This window comes from Sebastes fasciatus, chromosome 7 (genome assembly GCF_043250625.1).
Source record: "Sebastes fasciatus isolate fSebFas1 chromosome 7, fSebFas1.pri, whole genome shotgun sequence".
Classification (NCBI taxonomy): domain Eukaryota; kingdom Metazoa; phylum Chordata; class Actinopteri; order Perciformes; family Sebastidae; genus Sebastes; species Sebastes fasciatus.
This window is the reverse complement of record NC_133801.1, coordinates 27,320,456-27,342,713: the sequence shown is the minus strand read 5'-3', so window position 1 is coordinate 27,342,713 and position 22,258 is coordinate 27,320,456. Positions and strand designations below refer to the sequence as shown.

The following is a 22,258-nucleotide window of genomic DNA, read 5'->3' as shown; positions in this document are numbered from 1 at the left end:
GTCGTATTATTTATCGGTTTGTGTGTCGGTAGGCACTCCAGATAGTCAAATGTATGAGCACAAGCACTGAAAAGGGGAGTTTTTCATGATATGTCCCCTTTAAGTATTCCACTCATGGCTCCGATGTCCAGGATCACCACTGTTAGGCCCACTGAAGCCAGCCAGACTAAGTTGTATTAACTTGTTGATGCAGGCCCCTGAAATCTGATTTATATCAACATTTTTCAAGTTTGGGTTGAGGACTTGTTGCTATGACAACTGATCCAAATCAACTTTAAGCCGAAGAAGTGATAGATCCAGGCTCATCGTATCCACATGTGAACAAAAAAAAACAAAAAACGGACCACTGGGAGGTTTCAACGGTCAGTTTACAACAAATGAAGAGCAGAGAACAGAGGTGCTCCTGAGCTGGTTTACCATGCAACACTAACAACACGATTTTGATCGATATTAGGTCGACACTGAAGAGCTGCGCTGCAAACTAACTCTACTGTAGTGTTTCTTTCCCATGTCAGTCCAAGTTTTAGTGCTTCAAGTCTCTGTAGTATAACAGCAGCACTCTGCCATCATACGGAAACTCACAAACGTGTATATTAACGCTGCGTCGCAGCTCAAGAAATCCATTTCTTTGGAATTATTAAACCAGAGGACGCCCATGAAACATTCAGTAATTTGACCAATATGAAATGTCAGTAATGGTAAATTAGTGAAAACTGGTCACCACAGACCTCTAGCAGCTTCAGATTTAGAGATTTAACCATTTGTTACCAAGTGTTTTAATAGCTTTAAAAAAGAAAAAAAAAGCACACCAACTCAGTTATGGTGCCGTTATGTTGCAGAATTTTCTGAGAAGTTCCCGTAATCGAGAATTTTCTTTTAATTTATTATTCTTATCTCAACTTTGGGGACACTAAATTTTGGGATTTGGAGGTTCCTTCACAAAATCTGAGTGGATCTTTACAGTCGTGTCTTTAAATACAGAACATGTGTAATTTGAGCATTACAAGCAGCCCTTCCATAGTGATCTGCATCATCAGACGTATGTTGCCCTGCTGAAATGCTGTCAGAAAAATGCATCTTGGACATTTTGAGTTACAGAAAATCTTGCCCAACTTGGGAGTTCCGATCTGAAAAGCTGTTCAACTGCATTTTTGTCTGGTAGGTTGAAATTCCTGGCTCCTCTGTAAATGCAGTGTAAGTTGGTGAAGAAAGGTATAGAGCAAAGGCATCCAGCTCGCTCCGCCGTCCTGGTTGGAGTTGCAGCAGCAGCAGCAGCAGCAGCTCTGGATGGAGACCCCCAGAGAAGTCCGTCTCTCGGGGCTCCACCAGGGACGGACCTCTGACCTCCTCTGCTCTGCTCTTTGCCATGCTATCACCCATCAGTCTCTGTAGCCTTTTTGCCCCGTTACCCAGACAAGAACCCAAATCAACTTTGAAATGTAGTGACTTACAAACGATTATAACCGAAGTGTCAATGAAACTCAAAACTGTTCACAACAGGTGTCAACCTGGTCTGATGGAGGCGTTTGTCCTTCCACATAGCGTGATGATCCACAGTCAGTGAGCAACGGCCCAGAGCAAAAATTAAGGTGTGATGGGGGAGGGAAAAAAAATATTGGTTGAACCTTTATTTAGTTACAATATAGATTTAAAAATGTTCTTTTACAAGTACCTATTCCTTTTCCTTCTTTTAGTTCTTTTGTGTGTACAAACACAATAGGGGGAGGTTGTCTTATTTTGAAGCAGTGCTGTTCTTGTAGATTATGCCTGCAAACAATTTTTAATTTATTTTCAAAAACGAAGGGGTGGGGGGACGGGGAGGACAAAAAAACAAAATGAAAAACAATCTTCTTAGATCCAGTGGTGAGTCTGGTGGGGCTGAGACCGCAGGATGACCTGAGTCCCAGACTGCTGATCACAAGAGAATAAGGGGGGTGGATGGATGGGAGGGGCGTGTGGAGATCAGAGCATGTTAGGAGTTCAAAATCCATCCACCCAAACGCCCAGGCCCCTCTCTGCCAGCGTACGGTTTACTGAAATCACCTGAAATGAGAAGAGAAACATTCGGCTTATTCAAATGATGGCAGCACTAATCCAAACAACCGAGTCATGTCATACTCACCGATCTACGGCTTTGTCTTTTTAATAGAAGCAGTTTTATTTATTATTTTCACTTGTGTTTCTCATTAAATGCCTACCAGGAAAGTTAGAGACTATGTCCTTGAGGCTTTTTACTTTACCCAGACTTTAATGTATGTACTGATTCCAGCTGTAGTGTCAACTAAGCATGTTTGTACCAACTGTTTGCAAGAAAGTAGGAATGTGTAAGAAAGTAGTCATTTTAAAGCTATTCCATGTGGCTACTACCGACATCCTCAACCCTGAAACTACCAATACAGATATACATAACCCTAAAACTACGAGTTGGCCTATATGTCACATATAGTACAAAGGTCATTTGCAAACCAGGTGTGTCTAAGCATTTTACCTCTTCTCCGACCATGTTCCACAGGTGGACCAGTGGGAGGCCTGTGTTGTTGTCGTAGTTCGAGACCTTACAGAGAGTGACAAACAAATGGTCAGTCAGTTACAGTTGACACTACTACTCCAACCATCTCTGTACACACGAGCGCTTTAGCACCGTTTTTAGAAATAATCTCCGTCCATACCAACACGCCCGAAAACACACACTTGTCGCTCTGCCGGGTGGCTGGAAGTCCCCGTCGTACTGGAGAGCAGCGTTGATGCTTTGTTCATTTATAGTTTCTTTGTGAACTTGACAATAGTTGTGCAGAACAAAATAAGTATAGATAACAAAAGGAAAGTCCTCCGTTTTACGTCCATCGCCCTTCTCAAAGCCGCAAACTGCGCCTTCAAACGTCTGCTCCGTAGGGCTGATAGGGCCACTGGAGACGCTGCTCGTAATCACTCGAATAAGCTTGACTTTTTCTGCATTGAGAAATAGACGTCCGTGAATCAGCGGATAATTATTTTTAGGTAAATCAATTTCCCAGTATGAACCCTTGAATAGCCCTTATTTAAATCATTAGATCCTAAAAGTTGTTAAAATGCACTAATAGCTGAATCCAGTTATTTTCCTTCCTCCGTTCATGTGAAAGAAACGCTACTGCGCCTTCTTTACGGGTCCAATGGATGCAGAAGATCGCCGGATGATGCGGGTACTTTATCACTCGGCAGTCGAGCCATTTTGGCTTCATGCGCCACTGAGCAACTCTCATAGGAAAGAACGGGCGCCGCTGAATCCAGTTCTCTTTATACATCCATGGTCCAGACTAAAACACAGTTTTCAAACTAAAATACAGCAGCGTTTTCAAATGTCTCTGTTTTTAGGGTTCTAAAACGCCAAAACAGTGTGGACGCTAGGGATGGGTAATGATTTTCGATTTTTCAAATAGTCATTAAATTATAAAAAACAACGTATAGTTTATGCGACTACTGTCCTGTCTCAAAAAAATATATAATTTTGCAGCGATTTTCGAAAAATCATCGACTAGTTCCCAGTGATTAACGAATAGTATTTTTTCTTGAAATCCTTAGTGGATGCTAGGCACTTAGCACAAGTTCTGCATTTTAAAAGGAAAGCGAATCAGTGTGAATGTAGGCTGACACTCTGGAGTTTAGTTTAGTGAGGAAGGTGGTCTAACCTGGGCAAGCAACGCTACTCCTCTGGTCATCTCCTCCAACGCTGATGTGGCCTCTGGTGAAAAACGATCCTCTCCTGATGAAGGACATTTTAAACATTATGTGAGAACAAATGAGAGGAACAATAGCTCCAGCTATACAATATCTGAAGCTTTCTGCACTGCCATTGTTAAGTTGTTGTTTGTAGCCTTAAGTTTTAAAATGATGTGTTAAACAAAGTTGTACCTGGAAGTGGGGCGATGTTGTCAAGCAATACTTCAGCACCTTGAAACGGTAGTGTTACAAAATCAGACCTGGAAAATAAGAAATCAGTTGTAAATGTATAGAAATATGTCTCATAATATACAAATATATATTTTACATATGGTGACACATTGAAAACATTTTTATAAGCTTTTACACATTTTAAAATCCTCTCATCTACACTGACCTGTTAGTACCTGCTATTGGCTCTGCCTCTACCAGCTCATCACAGTTTATTATCACAACCACCAGCTGCTCCTCTCCTCTCTCCCATCCAGGGTCTGATATTCACTTTTTTCACTGCCTACTACTGTGACAGGTAAGTGTTTTTTTTTGTCTGCCCTCTTGAAATCTATGCGCTACATGAAGGAATAACATTTTAGATATAATGTCATTCAATGTTTGATATATTTTACATAAAAACATATGTACAGTAAATTACAGAGTTCAAATTACACCGTATCCTCCGGGAGAGCCCTGTTTGTCAGGGGTGGGAGGGTACTGTACACAGTACTGTACTTTGTTACTGTCATCTATAGTGGTTATTTGCATAAAAACACACAATTCAAATGATTATTACTTAAATATTTGCTTTGACTAAAAAAAAATCTTGGCATTAGCAGTTTTAATGATGTATTATACGCTGCTTAGAGCTAGTGTTAGGAAGTTAAACAATATCATATTTCTCTCTCTAATATCTATTAGAGCGCTTTCTTTCTCTCCACCGTGTCTCCGGTCCCAAACAAACTCAAACATGATACAGCGTGCGTTTGCGTCATTGTGCGTGCGTAACAGTCGGAAAGCATCGAAGAGGGATTGGTAGTCACAGAGGCACGAGATGCCGAGGACTCAGACAACTAGGAATTGGTTCTCTATTCCCATCTCAAATGCTTTTCCTGTCTGTCAAAGTGGCGGATGGCCTCACGATTTTACCTTCTACTGCCAATTACAATTTACCCACATTTCACGTGCTAATTTCAGACCCTGCTCCCATCAAAGCGTACTTGCTTTTTCAACAGTTTGTGTTTCAGCCAGTAAAGTGGAGTCAGGGTAAGGTTAGAGTTACAACTGAAACTTTTAACCTGATGCTGGCAGTAGTGGTAAAGGTCAGGGTACACTGATCACTGCTGCAACTATCAGATAACGGTAGAATATGGACACATCTTTGGAGGTGTGATATAGAAATTTGCGCTCATTTGTGAATTTCCAAAATGAAAGTTACATTTTACATTTCAGTGTGGAAGCTCCTCAGGAAACATGCTGCTCTTTATTTACTATATGGAAATACATCAAGTTAAATATACTGAAGTCTGACAAAGCACAACCCCAGCTCCACAGCCATCTGCCGGGGAAAAGAAAGACAATGCAGACTGGGGACATACTGGAGCTATACTGGAGTTGTACTGGGAGAGGATGGGAACCAGGGAGCAGCGCATAGCTGGAGAGATTTGAATGTGTGCAGCTCTAAGTTTCTGGAAGACTGCCAGTACAATAATGGGTTGGCTTCAAAATTCAGGAGGAGAAATGGAGTAGAAACCCACAACCCCAGGGTCTCCATCTCATCTTTTTTAAAACCGTTTTTAATCTTTCATGTTTTAAGTGAGTGATATTATAATAGGTGTGATAAAGTTAATTTACACCAAGAATACAAATTCATTCATGACTTGGAAAATGAGAATTTGCATTTGTGTGATTACAGTATATACATACAGTACAGCTGGTTACCTGGACAGGGATTCTTCCTGCACTGAAACTAAATTAGGATTAGTCTTAATTCCAGGGAATGCTCCTAGTTGGAAGACTTTGGAATACTTTTCCCACAGCGATTGCTACAAAGCAGATGTTCACCAGGATTTGAAGGCAACTATATTCAGAGTAGCAATTACATCATGTTTGTTTAGAAGTTCTTATCCTTAATGGCATTACACAGTTGTGATCCAGCGAGGCCTCTGACACTCACCTTATCTGCCGTAGTGAGTCAATCTTAACTCTGTCATAGCCTCCGTAATCAACGTATCGGATCTCCACTTCATTAGTTTCCTTATAGAAGGTGATGACCTGAGCTCTCCACCAGGCTCCTTCCACCGCCGGAGCTGCACAGATCACACCAACTGGACGACAGACACAGACACAAAGACTATTAAAGCTGCAAGTAGCAGTACAACAGTCATTTAGTGACAGCAAGGAAAAAAATATTGCTGACTTTAATACACGTATAACATTTCAAAATGTTCACACTGAAGACAAATTGTCCCACGTCGCTGTATTTTGTGTCTAAAATGGTCTGATCAGCAATTATGTTCCCCTTTGTGTTCAGTTCATGTTAAGTTACTTTGGCTTTCCTGACCTCTTATGGGGCCAGACATTTTGTTGCATATTTTATAAAATTGGTTTTCAATTTTCACAATTGCTGAAAAAAAATGCAGCTGGGGTATCTTTATGGTTGCTGAAGATGCCGTTCCAGCTGCCTATGGACTCAAAGGTTTACTAGGATAAGAATGACAAAGACTGCAGAAACATGTATCAGCGACACACCCTGCCGTGTGACCAAGGTTACCTTCAGCAGGTGAGGGCAGGGCGGGGGTGCCCGGCTGGGAGTAGCAGAGGAACATCTGCTGGTCGAGGCTTCGCAGAGCGTGGTAGGTGGGATGGGTGTGCTGCTGGACGAAGACGTGACCGGCTGACACAATGTTCACCACTATCACCTCAACGGTCACTCCGCTGGGGAGCAGAAGCTGAGAAGACAAAAAAAGGTACACAAGAGGAATTGTTACTCTTCCATGATCCAGGATCTGCATTGCCTCTGGCTAAAACTACACTTCATCCCAAATAAATAATGCAGCATTCTCAATTTCTTCAATGAGACCAGTGCAGTGCCAGAGTGCAGAGAACAGAGAAAAGTTGCTTAACCTTTGTGAAATGCAACATCATCCAGCAATGTAAAGCATTGGCCAATAAAACAAACCTATCAGGCAGAACTCCTTGTAGGTTGCAGCTTGTATGATGGTAATTTTACTGTTTTCCTCGCAAGCAAATTGCTGCTGCTGCATTCACTTTCTAGGGTTGTACAGTCCTGCCTAAAATAAGAACATACTGTACTTATGTGCAGCATGTTTGTGTCTAATGAGCCTTTGAACTGGACTTGTGACTCTGATTTGTATTGGTTCTTCTCACAAGTAGCAGACACTTGTGGTGTTTTGCCATGCGTCTACTCGGGATGGGGTTTGAAAGTATACTATAGAATCTGTACACAGTTCTGAATCCGCTTAACTTTTAAAATCCTGTAATCAAATCATTTTAGGTAATAAAGAAAAATATGTACTCCTTATTCTACTGTGCTGAAGAGGTATTCGGCTTTCACCACATCTTTTGGCACTGCTCTCTGTGACTTTCATTAACCTGGCCCAGACTCATTTTTCCTTTGGCTGCGAAAACTGTGTTTAGAAGATAAAAACAACACAGTGGAAATAATAAATTCTACTTTATCAGTCAGAAAATATCAACTAAATGCCTGGTCACTACATGCAAAGTGCACTTAACGTCACCGTCGGGTAACCTTTAGAAAGGTAGCACTGTTGCAGGTCACAGAATATGTTGGAACACCAGCAGTAGACTGAGACAAGAGTACCCGTCCTTCTCAAGTTATCAAAATGCCTCGAGGTCTAAAAGGGTGATAGATAAATATTTAAGCAAGGGACTTGTCGCGGCCCCTTTGTCGTGAGTATCCTCCCACAGGTGCTGCATTTCAGTTTTGTTGACTTTGATGAAGTGTATACACACTTTGGAGCGTTTAAGTTAAGATGACATGAGAAAAATCACCCCCGTCCAGTTGTTATGAACAAGAGAATTCGCTATAAAACAGTTTTTTGTACCAGGCTGTAAATATGTTGATTTTGGCTGTAAATTTAGGCAATTTAACATGGGGGTCTATGGAGATTGACTCGCTTCATTTCACAGCACTGGAGGTTGCTGCATACACCTATTAGTTGCAACACTTCCCACTAGTTATTAGTAAGTTCTCATCACAATTGAGCGGTTGACCAGCTCACTCTACGGAAGGACAAATCAAGAGAAACTACGGAAACTTTATGTCATGAAGCCTGGGTTGACATACAGTATGCCTTAATTTTCAGCCTTGCAGGTCTGGCAATATATTGCAGCAGCTAAAAAAAAAAAAAAAATCAGTCCATTTCAGTAATGGTGGCACAGAGCAGCCAGAGAGCCCACCCTTACCCAGGAGGTCATGGGAAGTGATGGCAATGTGAGCGGGGGAGGCGGAGGTGCATATAGGTTGGTCAAGTCCAGATCTTTGAACTTCTTCCCAATCAAGGACAGGGCTTTGTCAACCTGCTGCTGCGTACCTGGAGAGAAACACAAGTCACAGTTTTAGGTGTAGTTCAAAACAACAGTGATCTAAAACGTTGAGCTCAATAGTTTCAGATTCCCACTCACCCTCTATGTGACAGATCTGGAACTCCTGTGTATAAGGCAGGGTGGAGATGTAGATCTTTGCGCCAGAGTTCTGCTTCAGGAAACTCACGTATCTTCCCTGCTTCCCTATTAACCGCCCTACAAGATGCTGGTGCGGGAAAACAGGCAGAAAAGACATGAACATGTCAAAAGGACAGTTCATTCATACAAAACTTGCAGTGTTATCATTTTATAAGAATGTGAACCAAATGTTAAAAAGCCTGGTCACAATTCAGACTTCTCTAAATAGAGAAAAAACAATGCTGACAACTCTGGAAAACTATTCGTGGTATAAGTAGTAGTAAGTATACATTTTTATCAAGGGGTCAGCATACGCAAGCAGAACTTTGCATTTCAAATATTCTGGTGAAGTGGTGTACAGTGAGGTGTTGATATCATGTCACACTGATAAGTTGACAGGTTTTACTTCTTGTGCCAGTTGTTCTGACTCACCTTTGGCACCTCAATCTCCCAGATGACGAGCTCAGAGCTCGAGGAGGCAGCGTGGTTGCTCTGGCTATCCCCAGCAACACCCATAGTGCAGCCGCTGTCCACCGAGTCCATACTGTTCACATCAGAGCCTAGATACACACACAAAATCATCATCCCCTTTACCAGCAATATTTACACAGCAACATAGATGTTTCAGGTTCCAGTGCCCATCCTTCAGTGAGTCTAGTGTATCATTAACAGAAATCATATCTTTAGTTGTGACACATCAGCATGTCTTTCATCACATCAAATGCCACGCCACGCCACCTGGTCACATTTGGCAGGAAATCACTTAATCACAAATATGCTCCACTTGGGAGTTGCAGTTACATTTTTGTTAATGGGAACAATTTCTGTCACTGCGTCACAATTAAAGCTTTCCATCTACTACCAACTACCAATTAATAATACACAGCTCATGCTGAGTTTATTATATGAACAAGTGGGCTGTTGCCTGATATTTCCCTGCTCTTAATTGTTCACACACACTGCAACTCTGTCAGGAATAGCACACTATGGACTTATACAGGCCAAAATACACCTGTGAAGTCCATCAATAGGAAAAAGACACCCATGGGGGACACACAGTGATCAGAGGAGAGAGAGAGAGCGAGAGAGGAAAAAAAACAAAGGAGAGAAAAAAGTGTGACAGTAACAAAACCGTATTTTTGTAGATTACAACTCACTTGTAATGCACTGCAGAAGGATTTCTGTTTTGCTTTTGTAATGACGCTGTACTGAGGTTGGTCACACAGATACGGCCCCAAATATTGTGTATCGGTCGGCTCTATTACTTAGCATGTACACTGTAGTTGTCATGCCATACTCATCACTGCTTTGTTTTTCTCTCAGCAGAAATACTGGTCTCCTCCATTTATCTATTCCAATCATTCATGCTCTTTTCATTCTTCCTCTAGATGTTAAGCTACTGTTAATGAAAACAACACTTCCTGCAGATGTGTCACATTAAAAATCTTCCGGAAGTTCAGAGGGCAAAATCTGTGAAGTGTGAAGAATAGAATATAAAATCCTTCTCACCTACAAAGCCCATAAGGCACCATCATATCTTAAAGACCTCATAGTACACTATTGCCCCACTAGAGCACTGCGCTCACAGAATGCAGGGTTACTTGAGGTTCCTAGAGTCTCCAAAAGTAGATCGGGAGCCAGAGCCTTCAGCTATCAAGCTCCTCTTCTGTTGAACAAGCTCCCAGTTTCAGCCCAAGAGGCAGACACCTTCTCCACATTTAAGAGTAGGCTTTTCCTCTTTAATAAAGCTTATAGTTAGCTCAGGCTTTCCTTGGAGCAGCCCTCTCATCATCTGCGATGTGGAAACATCACATTTCAACACAGTCGGAGAAATAAAAAGTGTGCATACAGGCCATAGTTCACTTATAAAATCCTAGAGCACCACAGAGCATCTCCTGCCGGACTGCACTGTAGGCCAAAGTCATTCACGCTGTACAGCAGTAGAGGAGGTGGTACCAGGGTCTGGGTTCAAAACCAGTTTAGCCTACTTATGTAACCTTTATTTAACTAGGAAGACTTCGCTAACATTCACCGGAGTTGAGGGCATCAGAACGGCCGACTGAATCAAGCTGTGCTGTTCCATGTCACAATGCCTCCCCCTGTTTCTATCACCACTCATTCTGGAGACAAGACTCCGTTTGTGAAACATTATATCCTGTCATGCTGTTATCCTGTGTTGCTCTGTGTAAAATGACGTGCACTGATGACAAATTTGACATGTGGGCTTCTCGACTGATGATTCCCATCATTGGCATTCAGGGGGCAGCTCTAAATATTTTTTCTAAATCTAAGGGATTGCCATTGATCGATATATCATTGTCCAAATTTTACACTCTGAAATAACAATATCAGCCTAAGAAAATCCAGTACCGGTCTGGCTGTACTCAGCAACACTTGTAACACCAACACCAAGAATCAACAGATTGATGCCTCACCTCCGGACTGGTCCGTCTCCACGTCACACGTCCCATGAGCTCCATTCCTCAGGCCCAATCCATTTAGCCTCTTTATCTCACACACAGCATCCACAGAGCTGTCTCCAGATTCAGCCAACACCGATGCCTCCGTGGCAGTAGTCTCAACCAGTGATTGAGGCTGCGTGGCTTCTCCTGCTGACAAGTCTGTAACCTGGATCACATCCGTTTGGTTGTCAAACGTGCTGTTCTGGAGATCCTCGTTGCTGATGCCATCCTCAGAGTGGCACGTGCTGCAGGCCGAGTCGTCGGCCAGCGCAGCCGTTTCGTCCCCTTTCGCTTTCACGTTTAGCGAAGGGGTGCTTAGTGCTGTTTGGTGCGATGGTGCTAGCCAGTGGCCTCTCTGGGCATGGTTTGTCTGATGAACCCTGTGACTGACCTCAACGGGCTCCCATGCTGGAGCCGAGGAGCATCCATTAGGCATCCCAAACTCTTCCTTCTCTGTGGCCTCTCTAGACTCGCAGCCTTTCTGGGAGGGGCTTGTCGATAGATGGCGGTGCTGCTGTGCTGCTGCGATTGGCTCCTGTTGGGAGCATAGTCTGCCGCTAGCCAGTGGCGTACTGCTACTGCAGCTGGGCTGGCTGTTGTCTGTGAACTGGCAGCTGGTGACACCAAGGACCTCCTGGGTAGCTGCCGAGATGACCTCGGTTATGAGTCCAGCTGCTAGAAGCTCCAGATCCTGTTCCTCTCCATGGCCACTTTGTTGTACCTGGATGTCATCTGGGGTCTCCGATGTGGTGGTGGAGTCTTGGACCGTTGTCAGGGCCGTGGAGATCAGAGCCAGGGGGATAGGTGTGCTGGTTAGAATGTGTTGGCGGAAATCCTGGGCTGAAGGGGGTGTTTCTAGAGAGTCGGCCTCCGATGGGATCACTCTCTGCACTTTGGCTGAGGTGACTGCACAAACACCCATCTCATCTTGTGTATTAACAGTGCTGTAGTGCTTTGCAACTTCCCCTTCTGGCTCCGGCCTCTCTGCATCAGAAAGATGTGTTGTTGGGAAGGAGGAGCTGGTGACTTTGGTAGACTGGCAGGGCAAGATGACCTCTTCTACTGTGGCTGGCTCTTTGACTAGGTGTTTCTCCAGCTCTTTTATCGAGGCAGGTGTTGAGCTTTTCTCTGGGTCTTTCAATGACAGCTGTAGGCTGTCTTCTTTGCCAGGTGATGGTAGAGTCGAGACTGAGGGTTTATGGACTTCCTCTTGTCTTACCCTGCCAAGGTGAGGGGCAGCTTCTTCAGAACTTTGTTTCAGGGAAGGTGCTGCTTCAGTGTCATGGACATGGATTTGGGAAATAATTTCATGTTCTGTTCCCAGGTTACCGACCTTCGGAGGTCTGTGGGTGGGGCTTTCTGTGTCATTTGTGGGGGATACAGTGCCTTTCTCAACCAAACCATTGCTACCCTCCGCTGGAGATGCTCTAAGGCCCATAGCAGTTGGAGCCCCCTCTGGGCTGTCATGGCTAATGGACCGCTCTTTTTTCCGTGAGATGTACCACCACCAGCCAATCAGTGCAAGGACTCCGGGTAGTGTGTAGGGCACAACAGAACGAAACCTCAGTGGCATTTCCTCAGGACACTAACAGCTACACCTGAAAGTTACAAAGACACACACACACATTTGTATTAGTTGAGGGACAGCTTATACTGGAAAAAATGTATGTCAAATCTGGGAAAACTGGTCTGGATCTGCTTGTTGATTGCATGTTCAAAATGAATATAGTACTTTTCATGTGCGCACAACTGCGAGCAGCTCATCACTACGTATCGCACCGCTCTGAGGAGGGGCAAAGTCCTCATGAAACAGACCAAGAACTGGACTGATGACTCCATCCGGAGCTTGCAGGGCTGCTACGACTGCACGGACTGGGACATGTTTAAAGAGTCCTGTACTGACATTGATGAGCTCACTGATGTTGTCAGCTGCTATGTGACGTTCTGTGAAGATAATGTAATCCCTAACAAGTGTCTGAAAGTGTATCTAGAAAGAAAGCGAGGGATGTGAGAGATAAAAAGTGAAAAAAGGAGAGCAAAACACAAATACAAGGAAAAGTTAGAAAGAGAACTTGGCAACAATAATTTGGTTTCTCCCTGGTCTGGTCAAATAAAAAAAAGCCACTTTAAGGTTGTTCTTGATGGTTTTAAATCCGACAAACAGCTGGCAAAGGAGTTTAGAGTTTTAGCTTAAGTTTGACAGATTTGATTTTAGTAATGACATTATAGAACTGAAAAAAACAAGCTAACATGCACTGGTCCCACCCCCTTTGATGCTCACTCTGTGGCCTACTCTTTTAAACACACCAAAGCTAGAAAAAAGCCCAGAGCCTGACAACATAAGTAGCCGCCTGCTCTCCTCTTCTTCAGAACAATTAGCCCCCCATCTTCCACTACACTTTTCAACTGTCAGTCAACCAGCAGAGGGGGCCAATCAGCTGGAAGCAGTTTATAGTTATCCTGGTGGCCAAAAACAATCATCCTGAGGTTTCTAATGATTTTAGGCCTGTTGCTCTGACTTCCCTAGTCATGAAGTCCTTTGGAAAAACTGTTAAAAAGACAACTTCGCACCAACACTGAGCACCTGCTTGACCCATTACAGTTTGCGTCCAGGGCTGGGTGAGGGGTGGAAGACGCTACCACCACTCTGTTTAACCTTGTTTTTAATCTTGAAGGCAGTGAAACGCTGCTATTTATGAATTTCTCATCTGTTTTAATACCTTCCAACCTCACATTTTAATAGACAAGCTTATCAATAACTTTGGTTTAGATTTATATAATTAATATAATATTGTGGGCTGGATCCTTGTTATTTCTTAACAAACCAAACTCAGAGAGTGAGGGTGAATGGATGCATGTCAGGGGAATTGTCCTCATCCACGGGGCTTCCCTCAGGGCTGGGTCCTTTCTCCGTTCCTCTACATTTTGTACACCGACAAGCCGGCACAACAACAGATTCATTTTAAAGTTTGTTGACGATTCTGTCATAGTAAGTCTCCTCCATGCTGATGATCAGCACAACAACAGCCACAGTCCTGTCGTTAATGACTTTGTACAGTGGTGTTACAGTGCATTCCTTCAGCTAAATGTAACAAAAACATTTGAATTGATTTTAGGCATCAACCCTTAAGCCCTCAGAATACTATTATCAAAGGACAGGTGGTAGACTCCGTAGACAACTACAAGTACCTTGGGATCTTTATTGATAACAAGCTGAATTTGAACTGCAATGCTGTGTAAGTAGGGCTGTGCGTTGGCCAGCAACTGAAGATATGATACGTATAACAATACAAAGGTTACGATTCAATATTATACATTGGGAAAGAGACGTCTGTAACTCAGCGGATCTTTTTTTTGTTAGGTAAATCAACTTACTTAAATCATTAGGTCCTAAAAGTTGTCAAATGCACTAATAGCAGAAACCTGCTGGTGTGGACACCACACGCGTGACACAGTTCAGGCAGGCAGCCGTCACGCACTGCTCACGCGCCCCCCGTTCGTCCCGGCTGTTAAGAGTTACAAAATGGTCAGCTTGTACTTGGGAAATCCGCCCCAGCTGAAGACACTGGAACAGCCCTCTGCATTCCCGGTTCCTGGTGTGCGGCCTAACAGGAGGTGACTCTCTGTCCATGTTAAAAAAAGGACATGTGCACATGCCTTTCCTTAACAAACCTGGCAAAGTCTGCCTCCTCCAGGAGGAATGCATCACATGGTCTGGATGTGACTCAATCATATCCTGCCCTGCTTCCAGACACGGCTACCATTGGTAGCTACAAACACACACACACACACACACATATACATATACATATATATATAAATATATATGACTTTTGACCTCTATGGCTGCTGGCACTCCCACCTGCTCTACATAATCAACTGCTGGCCCTCTGCAGGCTAACAGCAGTACTGGGATATACTCTCAACATTAAGTAACAACAGAAAGAGCTTCTGTAAAGGCATTAGGCACGCTCCTCTAAGAATGTCAACATTTAGGCTAGAGTGTGCAAACATATACAAGTACCGAGGCTCTGGCACTTGTCTTGCATAATGCACAAAATGCATGAAGACTCATTCCCAAAGAGGTGGGAAAGACTACACCAACCACACATCAGGCTGACACATCATGATTTGATTGTTTTTTTACAAGTGCATCAAATTGCTAGACAATTTCAAATGGATAAATTTACCCACAAACTTTCTGTATGTTTCTTGTTTCTTACCCCCGACCATTTTTTTCCAAACATAATCCTGTAAACATCTGATATTTGTACATTTGATATAATAGTTTCTGCACACTGCACATCATTTACTCAATCAGTTCCCTCAAAATGATTATAGTGTTAGCAATAGGAACTAATGTTACAGGTTGTTGCAGCAAGGCTGGGAAATTAGGGAGAAAACACCCAGAGCTTTAGCAACTATGAGATGTTCATAAAATTACTGAATTAATTCATGTATGTGTGAGTATCATGATGATATGACTCAATGATAGAAGATTATATAGTGGTAGTGGTACATTCAAGGCTGCTCAGACGTCCATGTACTGAAAGTCAGTTATCAAAAAGCATTGTGCGCTCCAATGAGCTCCATTGCTTGAAAAATCAAACAAGCAGGACACGGTGACAAGGACAATGCAGAATTTTAATTTTTTTTAAACAAAGGTTGCCGTTAGATGTTGTAGCAGGAAGAGTATTAAAAATGCACTGCCTGTTAATGCATGCCCACTTTTTTGATGAAAAAGCAAAAGCACAACAATGTAGATGTGAAGGGCAAACAATAATACATAAAATTTTATGACGACTAAAATTCCATACGACATGCAGTTTAATATTATATAAATAATTTAACTGCTGTATCTCCAATAAAGGTTCATACTCGATCCAATCCTTGATTAATCATCAAAATACTTGCTTTTCCTCAAAGAAAGCTTTGTTAAAAAAAAAAAAAAAATGGACCAGGGCTATTTTACATCAAAATCCAACTGAACTTGGTCAAATCATTGTAATCAAATTTAAATTGCCTTCACTCAAAATTGCTGCTCTGGCTTTCGTTATTCATCAAATCTACTGCAATAATAAGAGGAGACTTGCAGGGCACTTAAAAACAAAGCCTGCCCAAGAAATTAATAGAACTGTAGCCTACACATTTCTATATCAAGCAGAAAAGTAAAATGGACTTTCCCCGAGAATACAAAAATATAATCATGTGCGATCAAAGGTGAGTCACATGCTCACTGTATGCCTCGCTCATGATAAGCCAACTGTTCAGTTTTGCAACGGATAATATCACCTGTGATGTATAAATGTACAATACAATTTTAAAAATCAACTGATTAAGTCTTTCCATATTAAACTAAATCAAACAGAAATGAGCCGGTATACTGTAGGCTGTATAATGTGCCTATGAAATGGTGGCCCACACTACATTCACCTTGGACAAGGTTACTATAGCAGTTCAGCAGTCAAACTGCTCTAGAGCTCTTCTTACAGGTCAAACCGGCGTTCATTTGGTGCTTTTCTTGACCCTTAAAGTCAATATTCAGACTGTGACCTTGGGTTCAGATAGGGGGAGTGGTCAGGCTGTATTTACATGTTACAATCCCTACAACGTGTTGAGCACAGGCAACCCTAAGCAGCTTGCAAAATGGATACAGAGCAGCCACACAGCTTTCATACTAGCACACTATACTAACGTGACATACTGTCATAAATTCAGAATTTAATTCCCCCCCCAAAAAAAGGTACGTGCCTGATCGCACTAAATGACTTTATGTTATCACTGTTTCAATCTGTTCTGTTCTTCATAAACCACACAGACTGGACGGTTAAAGCATTGCTTACTCGTGACTTTTATTCAGTACGACAGTCCACATGTTAACTCAGCTCTAGCTAGCATTACTTTGGTCTGTGTCACACTAACAGTTCCCCGGAACAACATCAACTAGGAACAAACAATCCTATTGTTACATCTTTTTTCTTTGAAGTAAAGTACCTTACTCTTTAACATATCACTTTCCTTAACTTAAACTCAGTGACCAATATTATTATTATTATTATTAAACAAAAACAATCCTATTGTTACAATCACCAATAAGGACAATCAACTGGTTCGTTATATTTGACAACTAGACTGTAGTGTACACCTGTGAAACTTGCACTTTCTAATTCGCCCACACTGTTCGCAGACATGTGGGGTTAACCGGAAACCACATACTTAAGGTTGACATTTTATAACCATTACCAACAATGTAGGAATCATAGAGTGGCCCTCGTTCCAGCACAACTATCCTAACATTTCAATAGAAGTGTGAGTGTCTGTTACGCTGTCTAATGTGTCATGCAGCCTGGCCAAAAGATAGCACAGGTAGAGTCAAGTTTTGATTAACCAACTTTCAATGGCTCTTAATGTCAAACCATTAATTAGACCAGTATATTATGTTACCACCAATAAGGACAATCAACTGGTTAGTTCTATTTGACAACTAAGACTGTAGTGAACACCTGTGAAACTACTACCTGTAATTAGTTCACACAGGAAATGCTTAAGATTGACATTTTATAACCATTAAATAAACCCATGTAGGCATTGTGTGTGAGTGTCTCTCACACTGTCTAATGTTTCATGCAGCCTGGCCAACAGATAGCACAGGTACACGACTAGAGTCCAAGTTTTGGTTAACTAGCCTTATTGTTGCCATGGCACCGAGATAATGTGCACCTTGACTCACCTGGTTGTCTACTACACTGTTCACTGTACCAACTCTCAATGGCTCTTAATGTCAAACCACTTCAGCCAGCTACGTGCTGATATCATCCACAATAAAGCAGTATGACAAACAGTAAACATGTGCCGTGTGTTAATTGATACTATCTCTCGTAAATGAACCCCGTCGTGTAACGATAGGACCATTTCATCACAACATAGACCCGGCTAATGGCATTAGCTTGTTAGCTTGCTAGTTAGCTTCGCTAGCTAGCAGGTACAAAGAGCACAACGCCAGACTGCACTCAGAAACCCGCTGGTTTAACGCGTCCTCTCAGTGCGTTGTAACAGGGTGCGTTATGCATAACGGTATCAAAATAAGGGGATTGTTTTACTCCTAATTCAGTCTTTTGTACCTTTTGCATAGCGCAATAACGTTAGATCTGTCTTTGCGTGCCTTTTTAACTTAACATAGTACAACCCATCTTTGGAAGGAAAAACAAACAAAACGTGTAGGCGGAAAGTTAGCGGGGCAATGACAACTATTAGTACAAAACTGTCATTTAATACGAGCCACTAGGTGTTTCATTTCAATGCCGAATTAATCAGAAAACACTGAACATCCACATGAGGAGTTAAATCCGGTGATACAACGCACAGCATTTTGACAGTGAGCCCGAGAGTCTGAAGTCACAGATAATTACATGGAGTCTGGCGTAACGTGACAGCATGAAGGTGGTTGTGACCTAACGCTACACTACTCTGAATAAAAGCATGGCTGGTTGGTTGGGAGGCCGCAGTGCAGGATAGTATGAAGTTAGCAGGCTAGCCTCGCACATTTGGGTTACACAATGCTACACCTATGAACATGAATTAAAACTGCCAAGGTTTAATATCAATTTCAGCTGATTGCATCATTAAAACCTCGTGTTATAGGTGCCACTTTGGAGTTTGAACATCGCATAAAAGGTAATGCATCACACAGCTTTTTAAACGCAACCAAATACACTAGTAGTGAGGAGGGCTCGTCCCAGACTGACGCAGGGTTTAAGGACGATCCTGTAGTGCTTTCTGTCCTGCCTGCATGGGCCTCAGACCTGCGTGTTAGCTTTACTAGCCGGCCTACTGACAACTAACTTAAGCTGCATTTGCACTGCTGACAACCTACAAGCATTTGTTACCATCCAAGACACATGATCCTGTTGTTAGTGCATGCAGAGCCCGCAGGAGAAGAGGAATTAGTGTAATCTAAGTTACACAACATGGAGAAGAGAGGCTAGCTGTGTGTGAGTGTGCTGACTGTTAAGTTACAGAGGAAGATGTGTTCAATGACATGGAGATTACTGCACTCAGCCGGTCACACAGTAAACCACCACACAGACAGCCTGCAGACACGCGTGGAAATGTCAATGAATGGGATTTTTTGTTTTGTGTTGCACCCCCTGTGAGTTGATTTTGAACTAAGTCACGCTGTGTGGAGCATGCATGCATATGGCTATATATGCTTCCCATGGTATAATGGCTAATAAATGCGCTCAGTGTTTTTTTGGTTTACTTACAGTATTTTAGAGTCCTCGGTGCCGCCACGATGAGAGCAATACTGATAATGTGAGTTTTTATTTCAAACGTGTCCCTGTTGGAAAGTCGGTCTCTCCTCCCCACGTGTAGAGCGACAAGCACCAGGGCTAAAAAAAAACAGACTAAACAGCTGGTCAACTCTCGCGATACTCGCGGGTTTTTCGAGCCCCTCTATTTAGTGTAGTCTCGCGTTGACTGAGAATGCAGTAAAATATCACCTATTTCAGACATGCATACCCTTTTTACGTTGATCTGATGTCTGTTTGGTGTCATGTCTGAGTATAGGGCGTCCTGGTCAATGTTATGAAAGAGCCACGACTGCAATCTTACGAGGTGACATTTCCATGTCACTTTCGATACGATGCAAATGCCGCGAGATCAAGGAAAAGGCTGCAGCAGCACAAGGTTAAACATGCACACACATGCATGCACACACATGCACATACACACACACACACACAGAAATGTGCAGCTTCTAAGATCACTGTACATGTTATCTCAGTCATGACTCATGCACAAAATCAGGGCACTAGTAAACACCATGATAGAGCCAAATTTAAGTTAAAAACTTCTCTAGTAAAACTAGAAAGAAACTCAGATCAATCGGTCAAACTAGGCAGCGCTGATCAAATATTAATCAATTACATATATTACATATTATTATATATTATTACATATAATTCACAACTTATACTTAGTTGTTTTTTTCTATTTATTTATTTATTATTATTATTTTTAATTTACTTATCTTTTGTGTTTTTGGTCCTTTCCATTTTCCTTTTTTTTAATATATGTTTCGTTTATGTTTCTATCGGATTTAATTAATTTATATGTATAGATGTAATTGTTTATGAAATTAATTGTGCTTATATGGTGCAGTAATATTGTTATAGGGATGGGGGGGTATAATTTGTTTATACAATTATTTCTGTGATTTATTGGATTTTGTACAGAATACCAATAGAAAGACTTTGAACCAGAAAACAAAATATGAATCAATATTCTGTTACTGTGATGCCTATTTCTCGCCTCAAATGTTTTCAGAAACATCTTGTAGTGGACTGTTAAGCTGTAAAATGTTCTCATTTTACAGCTAAACAGTCCACTACAAGATGTTTCTGAAAACATTTACTTATTTACGTCTTCTGGTGATTGCATTTACGCTTAAAAAATCATAAAGGGTGTTAATTTGTGGAGATTATCTTAATGTCTGCACACAGAGTTTACTTTCCGCAATAATCCCAAACCCAATGGAAAAATCTCATTGCGCGTTTTCACGTTTTTGCATTCACATAGGTGAGGTTGCAATCTGCAAATGGCCCTATCTAGAGCCAGTGTTTGGTTTGTCCGTTCTGGGCTACTGTAGAAACATGACAGCTGGCTCCGTGAAGAGGACCCGGCGATCTGCAACTTCATCGCTAGATGCCACCAAATCCTAAACACTGCACCTTTGACTGCACTGCACATTTTCCTAGAGGTTCTCTAAAGGTTTATACAGGAACATTTCCAGAGGGTTATTTTTTAAAACCTTTATGGAACATCTGGGAAGCGTTCCATGAAAATCCTCAGAAGGTCTTTTATGATAAAAACTTTACAAAACCATTATGTAACATTCCCTGTAAGTTCTCAGAAGGTTATTATCGAAAAAAAACAACCTTTACAGATCCAAGGAACGTTGCCTGAAGTTTTTATAAATGTTTTTCAAAAATAACCTTCTGAGAACTTGCAGGAAATGTTACCCTGAGGTTCCGTAAAGGTTTTACACAAATATGGTTACGGTTGTGAAAAATATAACCAACGGGAACATTTAGGGTAAGTTTCTGGAGGGTTACCTGTTTGTTGGGCAAATGTTTGCATGGAATAAAAATCCTTTAAACAAACTCAGAGGATTAAAAAGTTAAAAAGTTAAAAGTCCCAGAGGCGTTAACGTCCACGAATCCACTGTCTGTGTCGATAAGCAGCTGCCTCCCCTGGGGCATCCTCTCCCCCTCAGCCACGGATCCAGGAAACAGGTCCCAAATTGCCTACAGCTAACACAATTTTCCTTACGCTGTGTTGTTGTATGATCCAATATTTGCTCTCCTTTTAGCTCTGTTTTGGTCTGCACCAACTTTGAGGGGAAAAAAATCTGTTTATTTAGCTGTTAAGTGCTCTGCTGTGTTCCTTTGTCTGCTTTTTTTTTTTTTTTTTAAATTAGAGCGGTGAGAGTGAACCAAACTTGGTGACAATTCTCTGTGGCTCTGTGACACCTTTCACATTACCCATAGTCATTTGATCAAAGATGAAAGTTATATTAAGTTATAAGTTAAGTTATATTAAGTATAGTTAAGTTAAATTAGTACAGCTTTAACTTTTATTGATTAGATAGCTGCAAGATTTCCCAGACCGGAGGAAAAACAACCAGTCAGAGCTGGTCTGGAGTCTGTCGTCCATCTGCTGCCTATGAGAGTCGGCTGCCAACCACTCGCAAACTCCGATCAAACGGTCAAACGAGGCAGCGCTGATCAAATATTAATCAATATTTTGTTACTTTAATGCCTATTTATCCCCTCAAATGTTTTCAGAAACATCTTGTCGTGTAGGGGAGAGTGGGGTAAAATGAGCCAGTGGGTAAGTTGACCCACCCCCTGTATCTTGGCAACTGTGATTATGTTTTGTCATGTGACCATAAATTCAGGAAGTACCCATCATTTCTATCTTGCTGTGATGAAGTGAAGCACATGGGAGAAGTAGTAAGTACTTTTTTACACCAAAAACAGTTTTTTCCCTATCAAAGTAAATTTTCTGCATGTCAGGAATAATGAATGTTAGGTCAAAGCAAATTTATCCAGGTCTAAAAAAATATATTATACATGTTGGTGATTTACTAAGATATAACACCATGTTAATCCCTTCGCTAAAGATTAGCCTGAATTGCTAAACTGGGCCATTTTTTCCAAAATGGTAGCTATGGGGCAAAGTGAGCCAAAGGCTATGGGGTAAGTTGAGCCACTGGCTCACTAATATTCTACTATTATTCCGAGCCACTGGCTCAACTTACCCCACCATAAATTAACCAAATTAATTCTCTGATGTATAAAATGGTATTACTGTTGAGTGTTACACAACTTGGTTTG

General features: G+C 41.9%; 1 protein-coding gene across 1 annotated transcript; it reads right to left on the bottom strand.

Moving 5' to 3' along the window:
* Window positions 1–823: 823 nt before the first annotated feature.
* Window positions 824–19,271, bottom strand: akap1b (A kinase (PRKA) anchor protein 1b). Its single transcript, XM_074640028.1, has 11 exons — window positions 19,124–19,271; window positions 10,833–12,457; window positions 8,830–8,957; window positions 8,359–8,485; window positions 8,140–8,267; window positions 6,464–6,641; window positions 5,867–6,017; window positions 3,889–3,956; window positions 3,666–3,739; window positions 2,489–2,554; window positions 824–2,043 (listed from the first exon to the last, which is right to left on the bottom strand). The coding sequence occupies exons 2-11, from the start codon at window positions 12,430–12,432 to the stop codon at window positions 1,981–1,983; spliced, it is 2,583 nt and encodes an 860-aa protein (XP_074496129.1). The 5' UTR covers window positions 12,433–12,457; window positions 19,124–19,271; the 3' UTR covers window positions 824–1,980.
* Between the last annotated feature and the right edge of the window lie 2,987 nt (window positions 19,272–22,258).

Excerpts from the sequence above, each read along its gene's own strand:
- akap1b (XM_074640028.1), bottom strand. The coding sequence starts at position 12,432 with ATGCCACTGAGGTTTCGTTCTGTTGTGCCCTACACACTACCCGGAGTC. Across the intron at positions 6,642-8,139 it reads CACTTCCCATGACCTCCTGG|CTTCTGCTCCCCAGCGGAGT; the intron begins GTAAGGGTGGGC and ends TTGTCTTCTCAG. Across the intron at positions 2,044-2,488 it reads GGAACATGGTCGGAGAAGAG|GTGATTTCAGTAAACCGTAC; the intron begins GTAAAATGCTTA and ends TTCTCATTTCAG.